Here is a 15,854-nt window from a genome sequence, read left to right as displayed (position 1 = left end):
TGAGCAGTGCAAGAATACCCCAAATACAGCACCTTGCCATTTAACTTGGTCTTTCCTCCCTCATCTTCTCTGTTTAGGAGCTCCCAAATTCCTCACAAGTAGGGAACAGTTTATGAAAAAGCCTTAGGGTCTGGGCTAACCCCTTCTCTGTTCTGCTCCATCTGGGAGAGGTGATGAACACCATTCAGGTCCTAATCTATAACCAAGAGGGAGCCTCAATGACCCAGGGCCAGGGATGAGACCACAGGCACAGGCAGGGTTTAGCAAAACTTTATCTTTCAGAGTGAAGGTAACACTTCTGGGTTTCAGCCATGGGGAACTGCTACAGGGCTTGTAGGGAAATGCTGTCCCAACACTGACAGCTGTATGGATTTTCCATTTCTCCTTAAACGTGCTGTGGAAGACAGCACACAATGGAAAAACATTAGGCCAAATGCAGAACACCATCTGAATACAGCTTTTGAAACTAATGATATTATTGACTTATTTGAAATGCAACCGAGTATTTCAGCAGTATTGCTGACTCCACACTTCTGAAGGATTTAGGGGGTCTGTAATTTTCCCTGGGAGAATATTACTCACCTAACAGAAGACCACAGGTGCTAACATTAATTTTCCATTACCATTAACTGCATGCATCCTGCAACATCGATTATCAGGCTCTCTTTGAGCCTGTAATCTCCCTGCATGGACATTGATCCAGAACACGCTGCTTCTGTAACGTTCCCCAAGTCAGGAGAGGAAACTGATAAGAGCTTGGTGCCTGCATGGCATTTAAAATACCTCTGCTCCAGCAGGTACTGAATGCTGACATCCTCACCCAGTATCTGACCAAACATCAGTTCCACGTCTGGGGAAATCCCCGGAATTCACACCCAATATATTGCTTCTGGAATCTAGTCTGGCTCCTGATTAACATAGTAATTAAATCCCTATGGTAAAGAAGAACTGGTGACAGCAGCTAGAAAATTCCAGAGGGCATTCCTGTTGGTGGAAGGTGTTGGCCTCGACATCCACACACCCTGTTGGCATTTATCAGTGTAACTCAAAACGTCAGCCATCTCCTGGGGTGTTTGCTGCAGTTCCCTGGACAACATCAGAGCAAGCACAACACAGAGTTCATTGAAAAATGTGCTCAGAATTTGGGATTACAATTCCAGAAAGTCTGGTTTAATTCCTGATGGGCCTGTAGTATCATCTCTGTGACCCTACTGAATTTATGTGCCAGTTTCCACAGGTGAAGTGGGACAGAAATTCCTTCCTCCCACTCTTTTGTGATATTTTTAAGACAACAGAGCCTCGAACTCTCGTGTGTCCTGTATGTGCTTCACTAATGCAAAGTAAGGGATATTTATTTAATATTTTGAGAGCTATGTGACTGGTAAGGTGTAAAGCCACAGACTTGGAAAGTTCACAGATATATCAAAATCCTTTATACCTATTTATATTCTGAAGTGAATTATTTCTTTGCCTGCTGAGGATTTTTTTTTAAGTTTCTTTTTGCTGCAGAAAATAAATACTAATGCTGAATTTCCGTCTGGTGGACATAAAGGTAGATCTTGCTGCATCAACCACCTCTGGAAAAGTGAGATTTGGGCTGAACCTGAAAGGAAAAGCATCACTGCAACAGGATTCCCAGGAGACGGGAAGACAAACCTGTCCAAATCTGTGCCCTGCCTTATCTGAAGTTATTTTAAGTAAAAATTAACATTAAAGAATTTAGCAGATGGCTTGAGATGTGGAACTGCTTCTGCATGAAAACTCTTCAGTTTGGAAAAGAAATGGCTGAGGGAGAGTATACAAGAGATAAATAAATTAAAGTGTGGCCTGGAGAAGATGAACAGGGGAAAGACCACCCATTTCTTACAACACATGAGCTGCAGAACGGTCAGACCCTGCTCCCCTTGCAGAACATAAAACCTGTACCTCTTCTGCAGTGTCCTACAAATTATTTAAGAGTACTCCATGCATGAAAGCTAAGAAAGTTACTGTACAGAGGAAAGGAACAGGGATGTGTTTTGATTTTTCAGTGGTGCCAACTGCTCAGAGCACCCAGGGCTCCAAACAGGCTTGAAGGAGCTCTTAAAACTCCCGGAGCCTCAGCAGCACATCTGGGAGCAGGTCCAGATCGCTCAGCACCCGGGTTTGTGCTGCCCAGCAGCCCACAGCCCCTCATTTAGAGGTGTTTTTATTTTGCATACAGCTGTCAGCACCTCCCCTCCGTGGCCGAGCACGTTCCCGGGCAGGGCAGCCCGTGGGAACGAGGGAGGTGACACATGCCACCAGTGCCACCAGTGCTCTGTGCTCATCTGCCTAAGTGAGAACAGCACATCTTGCTGTCAGGCCGAGGGGAACGTTATTTTCACAGGCATTCCTCCAACTTGTGTATAATTGCCTGGAAGTGGGAACTGGAAGAGGCCTGTGTTTGGAGAACTCTGAGCGGCGGAAGATGCTGCGTCTGCACCGAGTTCAAGGCAGGGAAACTCAGTGTAAATGTGATTATTTCTTGGTTATAATTTTAAAATTTTGTATAGTTTACTATAAACATTATTTAACTGTTGTGCATAATATTTCTGAGATATCTCATTAAACTCTGTTGCTTCTGCTTCAGCAACTTCCCTGGTAAAAGATGAGAAGGGCTAAAGTGAAAAATACCCTTGAAATGTTAGCAGTTTCTAAAAACAAACAAGTTTAGCAGTCTGGACTAATTAGGAACATTGCTGGCTCTGACTGAAGGAGCAGAATAGTATTAAATCTGGTAGCTTAACTGTACCTGTTCAATATTCATTAGCACAAATATCTTGGAGAAAAGTCTGCTGCACTAATTAAGATTCCCAATCCCAAGCACAGTTGATAATATGTTTATTCAAATCCTTATAATTCTTATATGCTGTTCTGGTGTTGTTTCTTTTTATTGCTGTCTCTAGGCCAAAACCTACTTCAGTGGTTTGAAGGTGGAGAAGGTTCCCTCTCAAGTGAGAAAGGCACTGAACAGATCAACATCTTATTTCATTTTAGTGGAGCTCAATGATTAAATCACAACAGTGAAATAAATCATAGAATTACAGATCGTGGTTTGGGATGGAAAGGACATTAAACACCATCTCATTCCACCCCTCTGCCATGGGCAGGGACACCTTCCACTAGCCCAGGTTGCTCCAAGCCCCATCCAACCTGCCCTTGGACACTTCCAGGGATGGGGCAGCCACAGGTCCTCTGGGCAACCTGTGCCAGGGCCTCACCACCCTCACAGGGAAGAATTTCTTCCCAATATCCCATCCAACACTGCCCTCTGTCAGTTTAAAGCCACTCCCCCCTGTCCTGTCACTACATGCCCTTGTAAGAAGTCCCTCTCTGTGGCCACATCTGATATCAGGGTTATCAGTTCTCTGTCCTTCATGACTCTATAGAGCTTCCCAAAAACACACTGTACCTATTTTCAGAGCTCTCAGTGGCTCAAGACCTAAAAGAAAATTCTCTTTTTTGCTCTCATGCAGGAAAACAACACAATGAAAGCAGGACAATTCTGATGCCATCCGGACACTTCCAAGCACCCCCCATCCAGTGACCTGGGGATAACACCCACAACACCCCCCTAACACGTGTGAGTGTGCCTATGTGAGTCCGACAGAGCAGCCTTGCCTACTGCAGTGGGTTTATAAATATTCATCAGTGGACATCTCTACATCCACGCCCACCCCAAAAGCGAGACTTTCAGTTTAAAAGCACTACTTCCATCAATATGTGAATATTGCTGCTCCTCAGGGATGACTTAAAATCAGTCTGGAGCATTAGCACCACGTTAGTCAGAACCTCCCTGCTGTCGAAACCGTTCATCTTATACAACCCCCCGGTGCTGGTGGAAGCAGACACAGTCTGCTGGAGCAGAGCAGTACCCTGCCAAAGCAAACCCAACAAACCCCTGAGGAGCAGGGCTCCCGGGAGATCACATACCTGTAATTGTGGAACCAGTTGATCACGGTGCTGGTTTTCAAGTTGAGCTGCGTAGCGAGTTCCTCAATGGTTTTTGGTGATGGGTATGGCTTTTGCTGGTAGGCTCGTTTCAGAGCTTCCTTCTCCTCTGGTGCCAGCACCACCCGGGGCTTCTTGAGCTGGTGCTGGGGCTGTGGGCTGGCCCCCTGGCTGTAGTCGATGCCAGCGGATGAGGACTCGCAGGACTGACTGTCGCTGACAGAGCTGTGTCGCCGTTTCATGTAGGCTGAAAGAGAAGCACATTGGATCAGCCCCGGCTGAATACAAATGCAAAATCAATGAGTGCACGAGCTGCGGGATAAACACGGAGGTGACAGGTTGTAGATGCACGGATGGGCTACTCAGGGCATCACCAGAGACCAGAGGAGAGCAAACACGGGGAGGATGCAAGAGGCAGAAAGAGCAGAAAAGAGGGTAGATCAACTGGAAACCTGCCAGGGTCTTCTGCTTTTTCAACGAATGTGGGACACGAATGACAGGGTTCAGTTCACAGGACTCATTTCAAATTCACTCTTTCGAGAGCAGAACTCCCATGTGAGCACCTGATCGGGACAGTCGCACTTCATTTCAGCTGAAACGAGTTTGGTGGTAAAAACATTTCAGATGTGCACGAAGGTCTCTCTAACACTAAGGTCTCTGAAGGAAAAATATGACCGTGGAAGTGGAAGGCAGCCTTTCCTGCCTTCCCACACCATCTCCAACACACGATGGCGCTTGGAGCTCAGAGATCCCAGTGATGGGCTGTGCTGCCTTTTCCTACAGCTCTTCACTACGGCAGTGACAGGTTATGAAAGATAACCAGCCCCCAGCACCCTCCTCCTCCCCTACACCAAGCTCCCTCCAAAACACATGTACTTTCAAGAAAGCTCTCACTGCACTGATGGAGCTCAGTGAGGCTGTGATCCTGCCACTGACCCTCCTCCCCGACGGGGAGTGAATTATCCTGGCAAATCCCGCAAGGAAAGAGTCCCAGCAAACGCTGTCACTGACTTGATTGATTTACACCAGGCACAGAGAGGTGGGATTTACTGCACCTGGCAGTATCATGCACAAGCATTGCTAATGAGGGGGCTGAAAACAGCAAATATAGATGAATCTTGTCAATAAAATCTTTAATGGCCTGTTAAATACCTTCTAGATATTTAAGAGTTTAGGTATTCGAGAGCTGCAATTTGATAACCTTGGCTATTAAATTCCAGACTACACCAGCCTGACATCAATCTAGCAGGCACTAAATCTCCAAGAGCCAGGAGCTCTGGTTGGAGCCAGGGACTAACGTGGGGCACGTCACACCGGTCAGCAACCAAATTCTTCAAAGAAATCAATTCCTCTCTCCCCACAGCTCTGCCTTCAAGCTGAGGGTGCACAAAGAATAAAAATACAATGCAATCAAATAAACTGCAGTGTTCAAAGCCCTGCTCACACTGGCCAACTTCTGCTGGCAGAGCTCCCTCCAGGACTGGCCGGGTTTTCTGGCTCCAGTGGGTTCCAGCATCGTGTCCTCTACATGCTGGCACCTCCAGTGGGACCTTTTACGCTGTGTCTTACTATCACTGAAGTGAATTCTGAGCAACTCTGTAACCTTTGGGGGTATCTGCATGGCCTGCATTTTGTTTTTCCTGAATATGACAGATTACCTGTGGATTGCCTGCTGTGTAAGATCACTGGCATGGAACAGAACGTGAGATGCTCGTGATCCATCACTCTGACGTGATACAGTCCTGCACACGTTTGAAAAAACCATAAAAAACCAAAGTGTTTTTGTTTTAAAATAAATTTCCTTAAAAACCCACCTATTGAAGTTGTTCCAACCAGATGCAGAACAGCAAAGATTCTGCATTATTTCAAGGTGACCCATTGGCCTTATTTTTGCAGCCTTCAAGGAGCTGTAACAACCTTCTACCATGGAATTAATCATTCCAGCAAGAGAATCTCACATTTCTATAAGGTTTTTAATCTCAAGACTCCTTCCTAGATGTTATTTCCAACTTGCACTGACATGCAAACTACAGACAAGGCTCCCTTGTCTCCTTGGATAGCAGAACCAAGAGGCTGGAGGACAACATCCATCACCTGAGCAATGGGCAGCAACTTCAAGAAGGCCATGAGACAAAACAGAACCTGGCATGGAAGATGTAAAAAGGTGCTCAGGGTATCCCTACCTCTGCTCCTGGAACCTCACACTGGGATCACCAAAGGTGCAGTGGCTGATTTAGGCTGCTCTCATGGGAATGAAACAAATTCTATAAATGCTCACATTTCATTAACATAAAAATAAAGAGGAGGGTGTCCCCACCGCTCTGTCAGCAGCAATTGTTTTCTGGGGGATAATCAATTATCAGAACAAATTTCCATTGGGCCAAAGGCAGAACTAGCACCCAGGCTTTATTTAGGGTTTAATGCTGGTCTCTGGAAACTCAGATGACATTTATAAGAGCTTTTCCATTTTAATTTTTATTTCAAACATATGTGCTGTGTGTAGACAGCATAAGGAGATCATTCAGCACATTTGCAGTGACAGCAAGGCTCAAACTGGAATCCAAGTTGCAAACACACTTTATTTTTGGAGAAGCTTGATTTTTGTCTGTGACCAGTCTCCACTTCTCAGGAGACATATGAAAAAAAAAAAGAAACCCAGATGTAATTTGGGCAAAGGTCTGGATCTGGGTCTGAGACTGACTTGTCAAAGCCAACTCTATCCCCTGAGTTACACCTTTTTTCCCCCTCACCATAATTTTTATCTTACGTGGTATTGAACAAGATTATTACAAGGCAAAATAATGGGGAAATGAGGGGAATTAAATATTCTCCTGCCAGCAGGATTCAGGGCTGTTCTGTGAAGAGTGTGATGCTGCCAGCAGCACACACACAGCCTGGCAGGTTATGAGAGGAATGAACTCCTGCAAGGCAGGAAAGGTGTGCAAAGTGTCTCAGCCTGGTGAGCCTGCACCCCTGGCTTCCTCCAAAGAGGGTGGTTAATGTACATTGCAAATTTTCAGAACCATTTTAAAATGGACATTTATAGCACAAACTTCAGCCTGGCGGAACAGAAAAAAAAAAAAAGATATATGCAGCTCACCTTTATCATAATTATTAATTTACTCCCTTAATAAAATGTGGCAGAGAAATAATTGATAATAATGTTTCACTGGAAGCAGATCCAGGCGCATTGTTCTTTAACTGACATTAGCTGAAGGGAAAGTTAAATTCTTAATGTGGCTCTAGAGCAATTTAAAAGGTTAAATCACAGGATCCTTACCTGCATGAAAGGATTTTGCAGGAAATACAGGTCTGAATTCACTTCAGACTGCTCTGAGGACAGCACTTGAACAGCTCAGGAGCTCAGTGCAGAGTCTCAATGATTTATGGCCTTATCTCTATTCAGGTACCATCTACAGAGCATATGTATTGCTCACTGTTTGATAAGAATCCAGTTTAGAAAATAGTTTTGAAAGGATATTGTCAACACTACTTTTAAATTATTTTGATTTTATTTTCCTGCATTATGGGCAATATTCTCTTCGAGGCTATAAAAATCCAGCTAGCTGACAATTTTATTTCTGCCACTTTTCTAATACAGCAAAACCCCTCATGGTTCCCTTTGGTTTACAGTTGGAGGTGGGAAACCCAAGTGGATTTTACTCCCCATGGAAGATCACTCACAATCTGTGATAAGATACTGCACTGCTTTATATTACACTGTGATGAGGATTTGAATTTCTTCTTAAAAGCCTGCAAGACTGTAATTTTCCCAGAAGCTCCCTCACTGCAATTTTAAATATAATCACCAAGTTCTTGATCAAATGTGTAAATGCTTTCAGAACATCAGTCAACAGCAGTGCTTTCAGTGTACACGATTAATGATGTCTGTGCTAATATCATTAAGGGATAGCTCGAGAGATGTATATATCATTAATTAGTTAACTGCTGATAATGGCAGCCTCTGAGTCTCTTGTAAAATCACACAAACGTACTAAAAACAGGGCTCTGAATAACCACTGGTCTTTAGTAAGGAATTTAAAATAGAGAGAAGTAGGATAAATGTGCAGGATATGCTCCCTACTAAGATACCCAACAACAACTCAGATTCTTTCACAGGTCCACCCTCACGACCTTGTTTTATGTGAGCATGTACTAACACAATCACCTTCCCCCCCCCCATAAAGGCTACAAATATAATTATTCTCAAACACCCTTTTATAAAGGCTGCATTTTTCTTTTCTCCTAGAGACCATCAGTGCAGGACTGGCAAGAAGCTCTCTCAGGAATCAATGCACAGTTCTTCCAGCCCAACATCTGTGACCAGCTGCAGCACTATTAACTAATAACCCAAAGCCAGCCCCAAACTTGCATTTCTCATTTGGTAAGGCAAGTTATCAGTGCTACCCCAGGGCCTCAGTAATTAATCTACAGGAGAATATAGCAATGATTTCCCAGTAGCTGGTGAATATTCAGGGTTTGGGGTTGTTTTTTTTTTGTTTGGCTTTGTTGTTGTCGTTTTTTTTTTTTAACATTTCTTTTCTTTTGAGATGTATCTGCTTGAGCAAGCATCAAATAAAGCTCTGGAAAAGCTGCCACGAAGTCCTTTTGCATAACCTTCGTAATACTGGATCAATGCTGCCTCTCTACTATTTATGGAGAGTTCTAAAAGACACGCTGATCTTCGAGAGGACGGAAAACATGAGTCAGCACCGGCGCCCCGAGTTACCTTTTTTCTCCATTCGTTTCATATCCATCAGCTTCTCCACGTTGTTGGGATCGTTCAGCCACAGCTGCATGCGGACAAAGGGCTCCCGTCCCTTCAGACTCAGCTTGTGCCAGGGCTTCGGGCGAGCCAGAAGGTCTGAGACAGAGCCTTGTGTTAGGCCTAGGATTGTCTCCCCGAACAAACGCTGACCTAATACGAAATCGAGAAGCGCGTGAGTTCACTCAGCCGAGGGGCTCGCCGGAAAGAACACGTTCTACCAGACCGCTCGGCAATTGTTCTTACTTCAGAAGGGCTTGAAAACCCCAAAAGAAACATTTAGGAGGATAAAAGCTCTGCCCCCCACTGAAAGGGTAAATATTGAGCTTTAATTTAATCCTTGGGATCTGCCTGAGACACACGTTTGGGGACCGGGACCTTACAGCGAGACAGTGTGCAAAAAATAAAATTAAGGAGCTGAAAAGTGAACTGAACTTCCAGCTAAGCAGGCAACTAGTGAGAGCAGTGAGGCTCCTTAGCTCTTATGCAGGAGGGCAGTGCCACAGCTTCATTCCAACAGGGCAATCCAAACATTTCCAGCAATTAATGAACCAAGACCAGTGCAACCCCCCCACCTTCAGCAGTGTCCTCACAGACACGTGTATGTATTTTCTGTGCTGTACTATCTGTGGGGTTCTAACTGTTGTCTCACCAACCAGAGATAATCACAATCTACAGTATTACAGGTTTTTTTACAGCCTCTACAGTACTTCTGGTTCAGGATACTTAGTTTTAGTTCTCTTTCAAAATGTTGTCGTTTTATCAGGGTGACATCTGCAAATGCCTTTCAGTGCACAGCATCTGTGAGTGCACTGGTGACACTGACTTTATATGGTTAAGGTCTATCTTATCAAGGACTGGGGAAAATCCCTGTGCAGCTCGAACCCAACCACAGAGCTGGTTTTCTAAACCCCTTCACTTCAGCGTTCTCCCTGAGCTGAACTGCCTTGATCCCAACAGCTTGTGCTACAAGAGAGAGCCTGGGGTCATCTGAGTCACCTAGGTGATTTAAGACAGAAGCCCTGCCATTATGGAATTTCAAGGTAACCCAAAGATCTTCCCATACCCCCCAAGTTTGGGCCTTGGGGTCTCGTGTCTGATCTGTAGCTTTTGAGTGCCCTCACTAACACACAACAGAACACTTTCCCTTCACTTCCCAGCACTCTGAGCCAGTGCCAACCAACAGATTCCTAAGGGACAACAGGGATGAGTGGGGGCTAACGACCCTACAGCTCTGCAGGACATGCCCACACCATCAGCTCTTGCCTTCACAACCTCACCTGATCCTGACACAAACAGGTCATGGAAAACACCTGCTCTATAGACCTATTCTCTGTGCTTAACTCCAGGATCTCCTCCTCATTCTCGTTAAAAATATCCCAAGACTGCTTTTGGTGATTTTTGTTTGTCTGTATGGGGAGAGAAGGGAACGTGGGACCAGTCAGAAGATGAACAGTGTCCATTCAGATGAGTGGGGCAGGTGGGTCTGCAAAGCTTTTGGAGGAAGCAGCTGAGATGAGAGGCAGAGAGGGGAAAGGAAGACAGGGCTTAACATGACACTCTGCTAATAAGCTCTAAAACTAACACTGAAAATGGTTCTTACAGACTGATCAGAAAACTACATGCAGAATTCACTTAAGTTCCTAAGTAATAAGTGATTTTCCATTACCCTCAGTATCAGGAAAATCAGACAAAAGAGGTAATTCAAGGCCAATTTTATCTCGTGTATTGCTGGGGTAACCTGCTCCCTGTTTGTGTTTAAAAACATCAGTTAGGGCCTCATCCATTTCCCTGTAAACCTGCCAGCTACCAGCAAGATAAGACAGCTACTTTAAAAATCTGTTATTGTGTGGCCACACAAACAGGAATATGGGCACAAATTTGCAAAAGGGTTGGGAATGAGCAGCCCAGATCGGGTACTAACAGTGCTGCTGAAGGAAATGAACCTCAAACTACACCCTAAAAATTAAAAATGCAAAGGTGGAAGGAGGTAACATCATGTTCTCTAGGTGTTAAGAACAAAGCTAAAGATGTTTATGTCATTTATATTATTCCAGGATATGGCAGGAGGGGATAAAACACCTGAAAGCCTCCCAAGCTAATGGGGAAGGTGTTAGAAATCATCCTCAGCAGGCAGCAGGTGTATCACGCTCCATCTTCATCAGAGCACTATTAATAGTGGGAATATTTTTAAGCACAGGTTTCCTAAAACTTCTCATCCTTCATGCCTGTTCCACTGATGGACAAAACTTTCTGCGTTGGTTTCATGGATAGTCCTGGCCCTTTCTACAAAATACCCACCACTGTAATCCTACAACAGCTCAGGGCATCTGCTTCCCTCTCTAAGTTACATGTTGCCCAACAGGGAATCACTGAAGATACTCTGACATTTGGGGCAACATCTCCACGTTAACAGTGCCAGCACTGTTTGCTGAAATCACAGAATCATCAGCCAGTGATAAGGGACCTTAAAGACCATCTTGCTACCCCCTGCCATGGGCAGGGAACCCTCCACTAGCCCAGGTTGCTCCAAGCACCATCCAAGCTGGCCTTGGACACTTCCAGGGATGGGGCAGCCACAGCTTCTCTGGGCAACCTGTGCCAGGGCCTCACCACCCTCACAGGGAAGAATTTCTTCCTATTATCCCATCTAAACCTCTCTTTCCATTTAAAGCCATTCCCCTGACTGGTGAGAGTTGAACAAGGCCCCGTGGCCTAAGACAGAGAAACCTGTGCACCAGTCAATCTGGTGCACTAGCACACTGAGGGCACAAAAGGAGACATTGAAACTGGTTCCACACCTAATGCACAGTTTGGGGGACATTTCCTGGCTCTTCTGCTGCTTTTTAGGCTTGTCAGCCACACTGTAGGAAAACAAAAATCATGGGAAATAAAAAAGACTAAGTAAAAATGGCATCAAAGCAAATGTAAACAAAAATACTTTTTCAAACCTCTCTGGAACACCAGAGCAGGTACAGCACTCAACAGCATTTTGCTCAAAAACCAGGGGCTTAGACCTACAAACCCTGATCATGACTTAAAGCTTTATCCCTATGTTATCTCCACTGAACAAGGAACCACCATGTGCCCATGCCAGTGTGCATGGACAAGGAATTCTGCTGGGCTCAGTGGAACACAATCTCATGCAGGGTATGTCCATGATCAAGGATCAAGGCCATTTTCTTTTTTTTCTTTTTTTTTTTTTTTTTTTTTTTTTTTCCAAATTCTGTTAAATGAGAACTTGAAATCTCCCCCCTCCTGGTACTTTTCCCCTTAGAAAAATAATCTGAGATAATAACATTTATTCTGTGTCTAGATGAAAAAAAAGGCTTCCTTACATACTAAAACAGAGGAGTTTTTGCTTTTACAGTCATAATGTTCAGATGACATGGACAAAATTCTTCTCACCTAAGTATCACTGTCAGTCTAAATGTAAACTTATCTTTTTGGTCCCATTTGTGGTGAAGAGAATTCTGGTACTTCTGGAGAGTCCCAGATGTTATTTTGAACACCTAACAGAGGGTGAGATGAATCCCTTGCTAAGCCCCAGAAGCAGGAGCAGGTAACACTGGGACAGCCTTGCTGCCCTCCTGCCACAGACTCAAAGGACCCCTAAAGGTTTCCCAAAGCCTTGTGAGGGAAGCAAGTGTTAAAGACATATGAAGAACCAGTAATTTAGAGGCACAGTGGCAGCATTAATTAATGTGGACTTCCTGTACTCAGATCAGGTTATTCCCTTTGACTATTCCACACACAGAGTCATGTCAACATGACAATGAATTCAACACCCCAAAACTCATGTGTAGGTAAAAGCAGACTCAGCTTTGCACATCTCTAAGCAAAGTAACTGAATGGCCCTGTGCAGTGATCTACAGGCTCATCTAAACCTCAGCTGAGTTTGGATTTACCCTCCCAGCTCTACAGGTAACACTGTGCTTCTGCCTGTGATGCCTCTCCCTCTCCAACCATGCTGGGCTCCTCTACTTCACCTGTGCCCAAAATGCTGGGCCTTGAATCTGTAAGTATGGGGAAAACAGCCTCTTTTCCAAAGAGAGCTCTCGCTGGTTTTGGGGTTCTGGTTGTCCTGACAGCCTGCTGGACTGTATTTTGGGAGGTGGGAGCAGTACCTGGCTGGTGAGCCAGGAGCAGAGCTTAGGAAGAGCCAGGGTGTGATGACATTTTAAGTAGAGTGTGACAATCTGAAAGGATTTTTCTACCAGCTTAAAAAAACCCCAAATATCTTCTTCACAAATTAAAGCTTGGGCCGGAGTATTCTCGCAAACATCTACCGAACTACAGCTCAAAACCAAAAGCACTTACACGTTATTTCGGTCAAGAAACGAGAATAAAGCGATTTACCAAGATTGTTGTCCGTTAGCACTTCCTTGACCCTCTTTGTGATGCCATAGGTGTCCAGCTCGGGGGACATGGCCACCAGTTCCTGGATGCTCAGTGCCGAGTGGCCCGACAGCGGCAAAGGGGTCGTGGATTGGGATTCGGAAGCCGGCGGCTCGCTGGATTCTTGGGATTTGCCATCCTTACTTGTCTCTATAGCGGGGCAGGGCTGCTGCACCAGTTCAGTCAGGCTTTTCACTGACTCACTGGAACTCATGGGAGATTCAGGAGCAGGACTGCAACTGGCAGAAGTCTTTGGAGTACTTTCTGTAATTGAAAAGAAAAAAGAGAAAAAAGGCCTCGTTTTAGCATAATTGTAATGTTTTGATTGCAGGATATTTAACTTTCCTTCTCATTTATATTCTACCTACTTAAAGAAATGCCTAAGTATGCAAAATTCTACTTGCTATGACTTGGGTACTAAAAAACCTCTTCTTAAAAACAGAATTATTTTCTAATTTTATCTTGAGTCATCTCTGATTTCTTATAAAGACAAGATGTACAAATACAAATAAAAATCAGGAAAAACTGGAGTGCAATACTCTGTAAGTTTGCAAGCAATTTCCTTGGTCAGGAAATCTCACAGTTTTGCTTGCCACACCACTTTTATATAAAGATGTTTTTAAAGCTGCCATTATAGACTGGTTTAAGCTTCCTTTTGTGACTTGCAGGAAACTCACTGAGCCACTGTTTTGTGGTGCCAATGAGGGATTTTCTACAACTGATACAACTCTATATCTTGAGAGTGTTATTGATTTCATTTTGTGTCTTATCACACGCATCACATTTTTGCAATTCTCTTTGTCCAGAAATAACAAGATTAAAATACAGTTTGTAATTATGCTGTATTAATTAACACGTTTGAGAATCCAACATAAAGATAGTGAGTGGATCAGGAGACACCCAAATCTGTTATTGTGACACTTGGTTTAAAAGAAAGCTTTCCCAATCTGTTAATTTGCCAACAACAATAGGTTCTGTACAGAATGTTTTCCCCCAATAAATTTATCTCTAACAGAACGTACTGACTGAGCTTATCCAGAGAATCCAGACATCTAAGGGTACAGTCTGAACATTTTTAAAAGCAACAACACGTAGACAACGAGGTTTACAAGAACAATTCCCCTCAAAAGATAAAGAGCTCATGATTTCTCCATCCAGTTCTTTCCCATTTTTGTGGAGCTGCTTCCTCCTCCTTGCTGTCTCCCATCTCCTGACCTGACACGGTTAATCTCACGGATCTCAGCTTCATCCATCAGTGGGTTTGTCTCCAGCTCTCTGCAGGATGAGGCCAGACTCCTCCAAAACTGTGTTTACTGGGCCCTGTAGTGCTGCTATGAGAGGGTTCTCTCCCCTCATCCAGTCCCATCACTGCCATGGCAATGGCTGAAGTAAAATTCACTATTTTTTTTCGGTTTGTTTGTTATCCGGAATATTTATCAATATTTATCAATGTCAAATAATCACAGAACACACAGCATGGAAACACATCCCAAACACCAAGGGGAAATACTACAGAAGTAAAAGTCAGACTCAAATGAGGCAAGGTGCACAGAATAACTCTTGTTCAGGGTACTGGAAGCTTCCACATGCTGCATTCAAGAGGCTCCCTGACACTCACATAAAGTTGCTCTCTCAAACCAAAAAATCTGACTTTTTCCCTTAGTGCTTTATGAGAGATGCAAAAGAGGCAGACATAAAGGAAAGCGAGGTGCATATAAATCTTTAAGGTAATCAGCATCCTGCAAATCCTATTTCTTTTCTCTGCTCACCCTGGGTCATCACACAACCGAATAAACCCCCGCAAACGTTATTTTTGTATCGGGAGCAGCAAAGGAATTGTACAGTAAATTTGCCCTGATTCACCCATGCGAGGGACCAATTTGGCAGATCATCCATCTTGTTCACTGTACACTGTCAGGGATGGCATGAATTCCCTACATGATAAACAGATTTCTTCTCAGGTCTGTGTCCTTTAACCCACAGCAAGGTCAAAATTATGGCTGCCAAGCTAATAAAGCGCACGGCACTCGTTCAACTTCCCTCTAATTTTGTCCCTTGTGCCAGCTTATACAAATCTTCCTGAATAACTAGAGCAGCTGCAAATTTCCTATACAATTCCTCATCCGTGCACTGCGCACGGAGAGCAGGGGAAAAAAAAAAAAAGCCAAAATAAAAAAACCCCAAACAACAAACCCCAAACAAAACCAACAAAACCAACCACACAGGACTAAACAAAAGCATTTCCTAACGCTTCCCTCTCCCTCTCCTTTCCCTGCCCACCCTAATTACGAACACAACAAAGGTAATCTGTGTTATCATCTATCACTGAGATGCTCTCTGTTGCTCACATATTAAGCTTATTTATTTTTTATATCACATATCAAGAGCTTACTTGAATTTCATCTTTAAGACCAATCTGCTGCTTATTTGCTCAAAAAGGTGGGATTAGCTGAATTTAATTTTGGAAGGCAGTACAGATGACAAACTGCTTTTTTTCCCCACCAAAAGGCAAGTGTACAATGATTTCTGGCAAAGCATTATGCACTTATACCACAAATAACTCAAAATATGTTCCCCGTTCATTTTTAGCATTTTCCCCTTCTGGAAAAACATTTTCAAGATCACGTAAATATTTGAAGAAAAGATATATTATTTGGGAAAGTAAATTCAATAATCAAATAATGCAAACATTTCCCGTTAATCTACTTACAAAATTAAA

General features: G+C 43.8%; 1 protein-coding gene across 7 annotated transcripts in view; it reads right to left on the bottom strand.

Annotated features, from left to right (window-relative positions):
- CUX1 (cut like homeobox 1) overlaps positions 1-15,854 on the bottom strand; it is a 271,261-nt gene that overhangs the window by 32,658 nt on the left and 222,749 nt on the right. For 6 of the 7 annotated variants that reach the window (XM_051809835.1, XM_051809836.1, XM_051809839.1 and 3 more), the window contains 3 exons: positions 13,097-13,399; positions 8,702-8,890; positions 3,955-4,219 (listed from right to left, as the gene is read on the bottom strand). The exons of the other annotated variant lie outside the window; for it this stretch is intronic. In XM_051809835.1, the coding sequence (XP_051665795.1) occupies positions 3,955-4,219; positions 8,702-8,890; positions 13,097-13,399 (757 nt within the window). The remainder of the gene's footprint in view (positions 1-3,954; positions 4,220-8,701; positions 8,891-13,096; positions 13,400-15,854) is intronic. 7 annotated transcript variants of the gene reach the window in all.

This window comes from Manacus candei, unplaced genomic scaffold, assembly GCF_025592945.1.
Source record: "Manacus candei isolate 608988 ecotype Guabito, Panama unplaced genomic scaffold, ASM2559294v1 h1tg000076l, whole genome shotgun sequence".
Taxonomy (NCBI): Eukaryota; Metazoa; Chordata; class Aves; order Passeriformes; family Pipridae; genus Manacus; species Manacus candei.
Note: the sequence above shows the minus strand (reverse complement) of the source record. Positions and strands in the feature narration are given on the sequence as shown.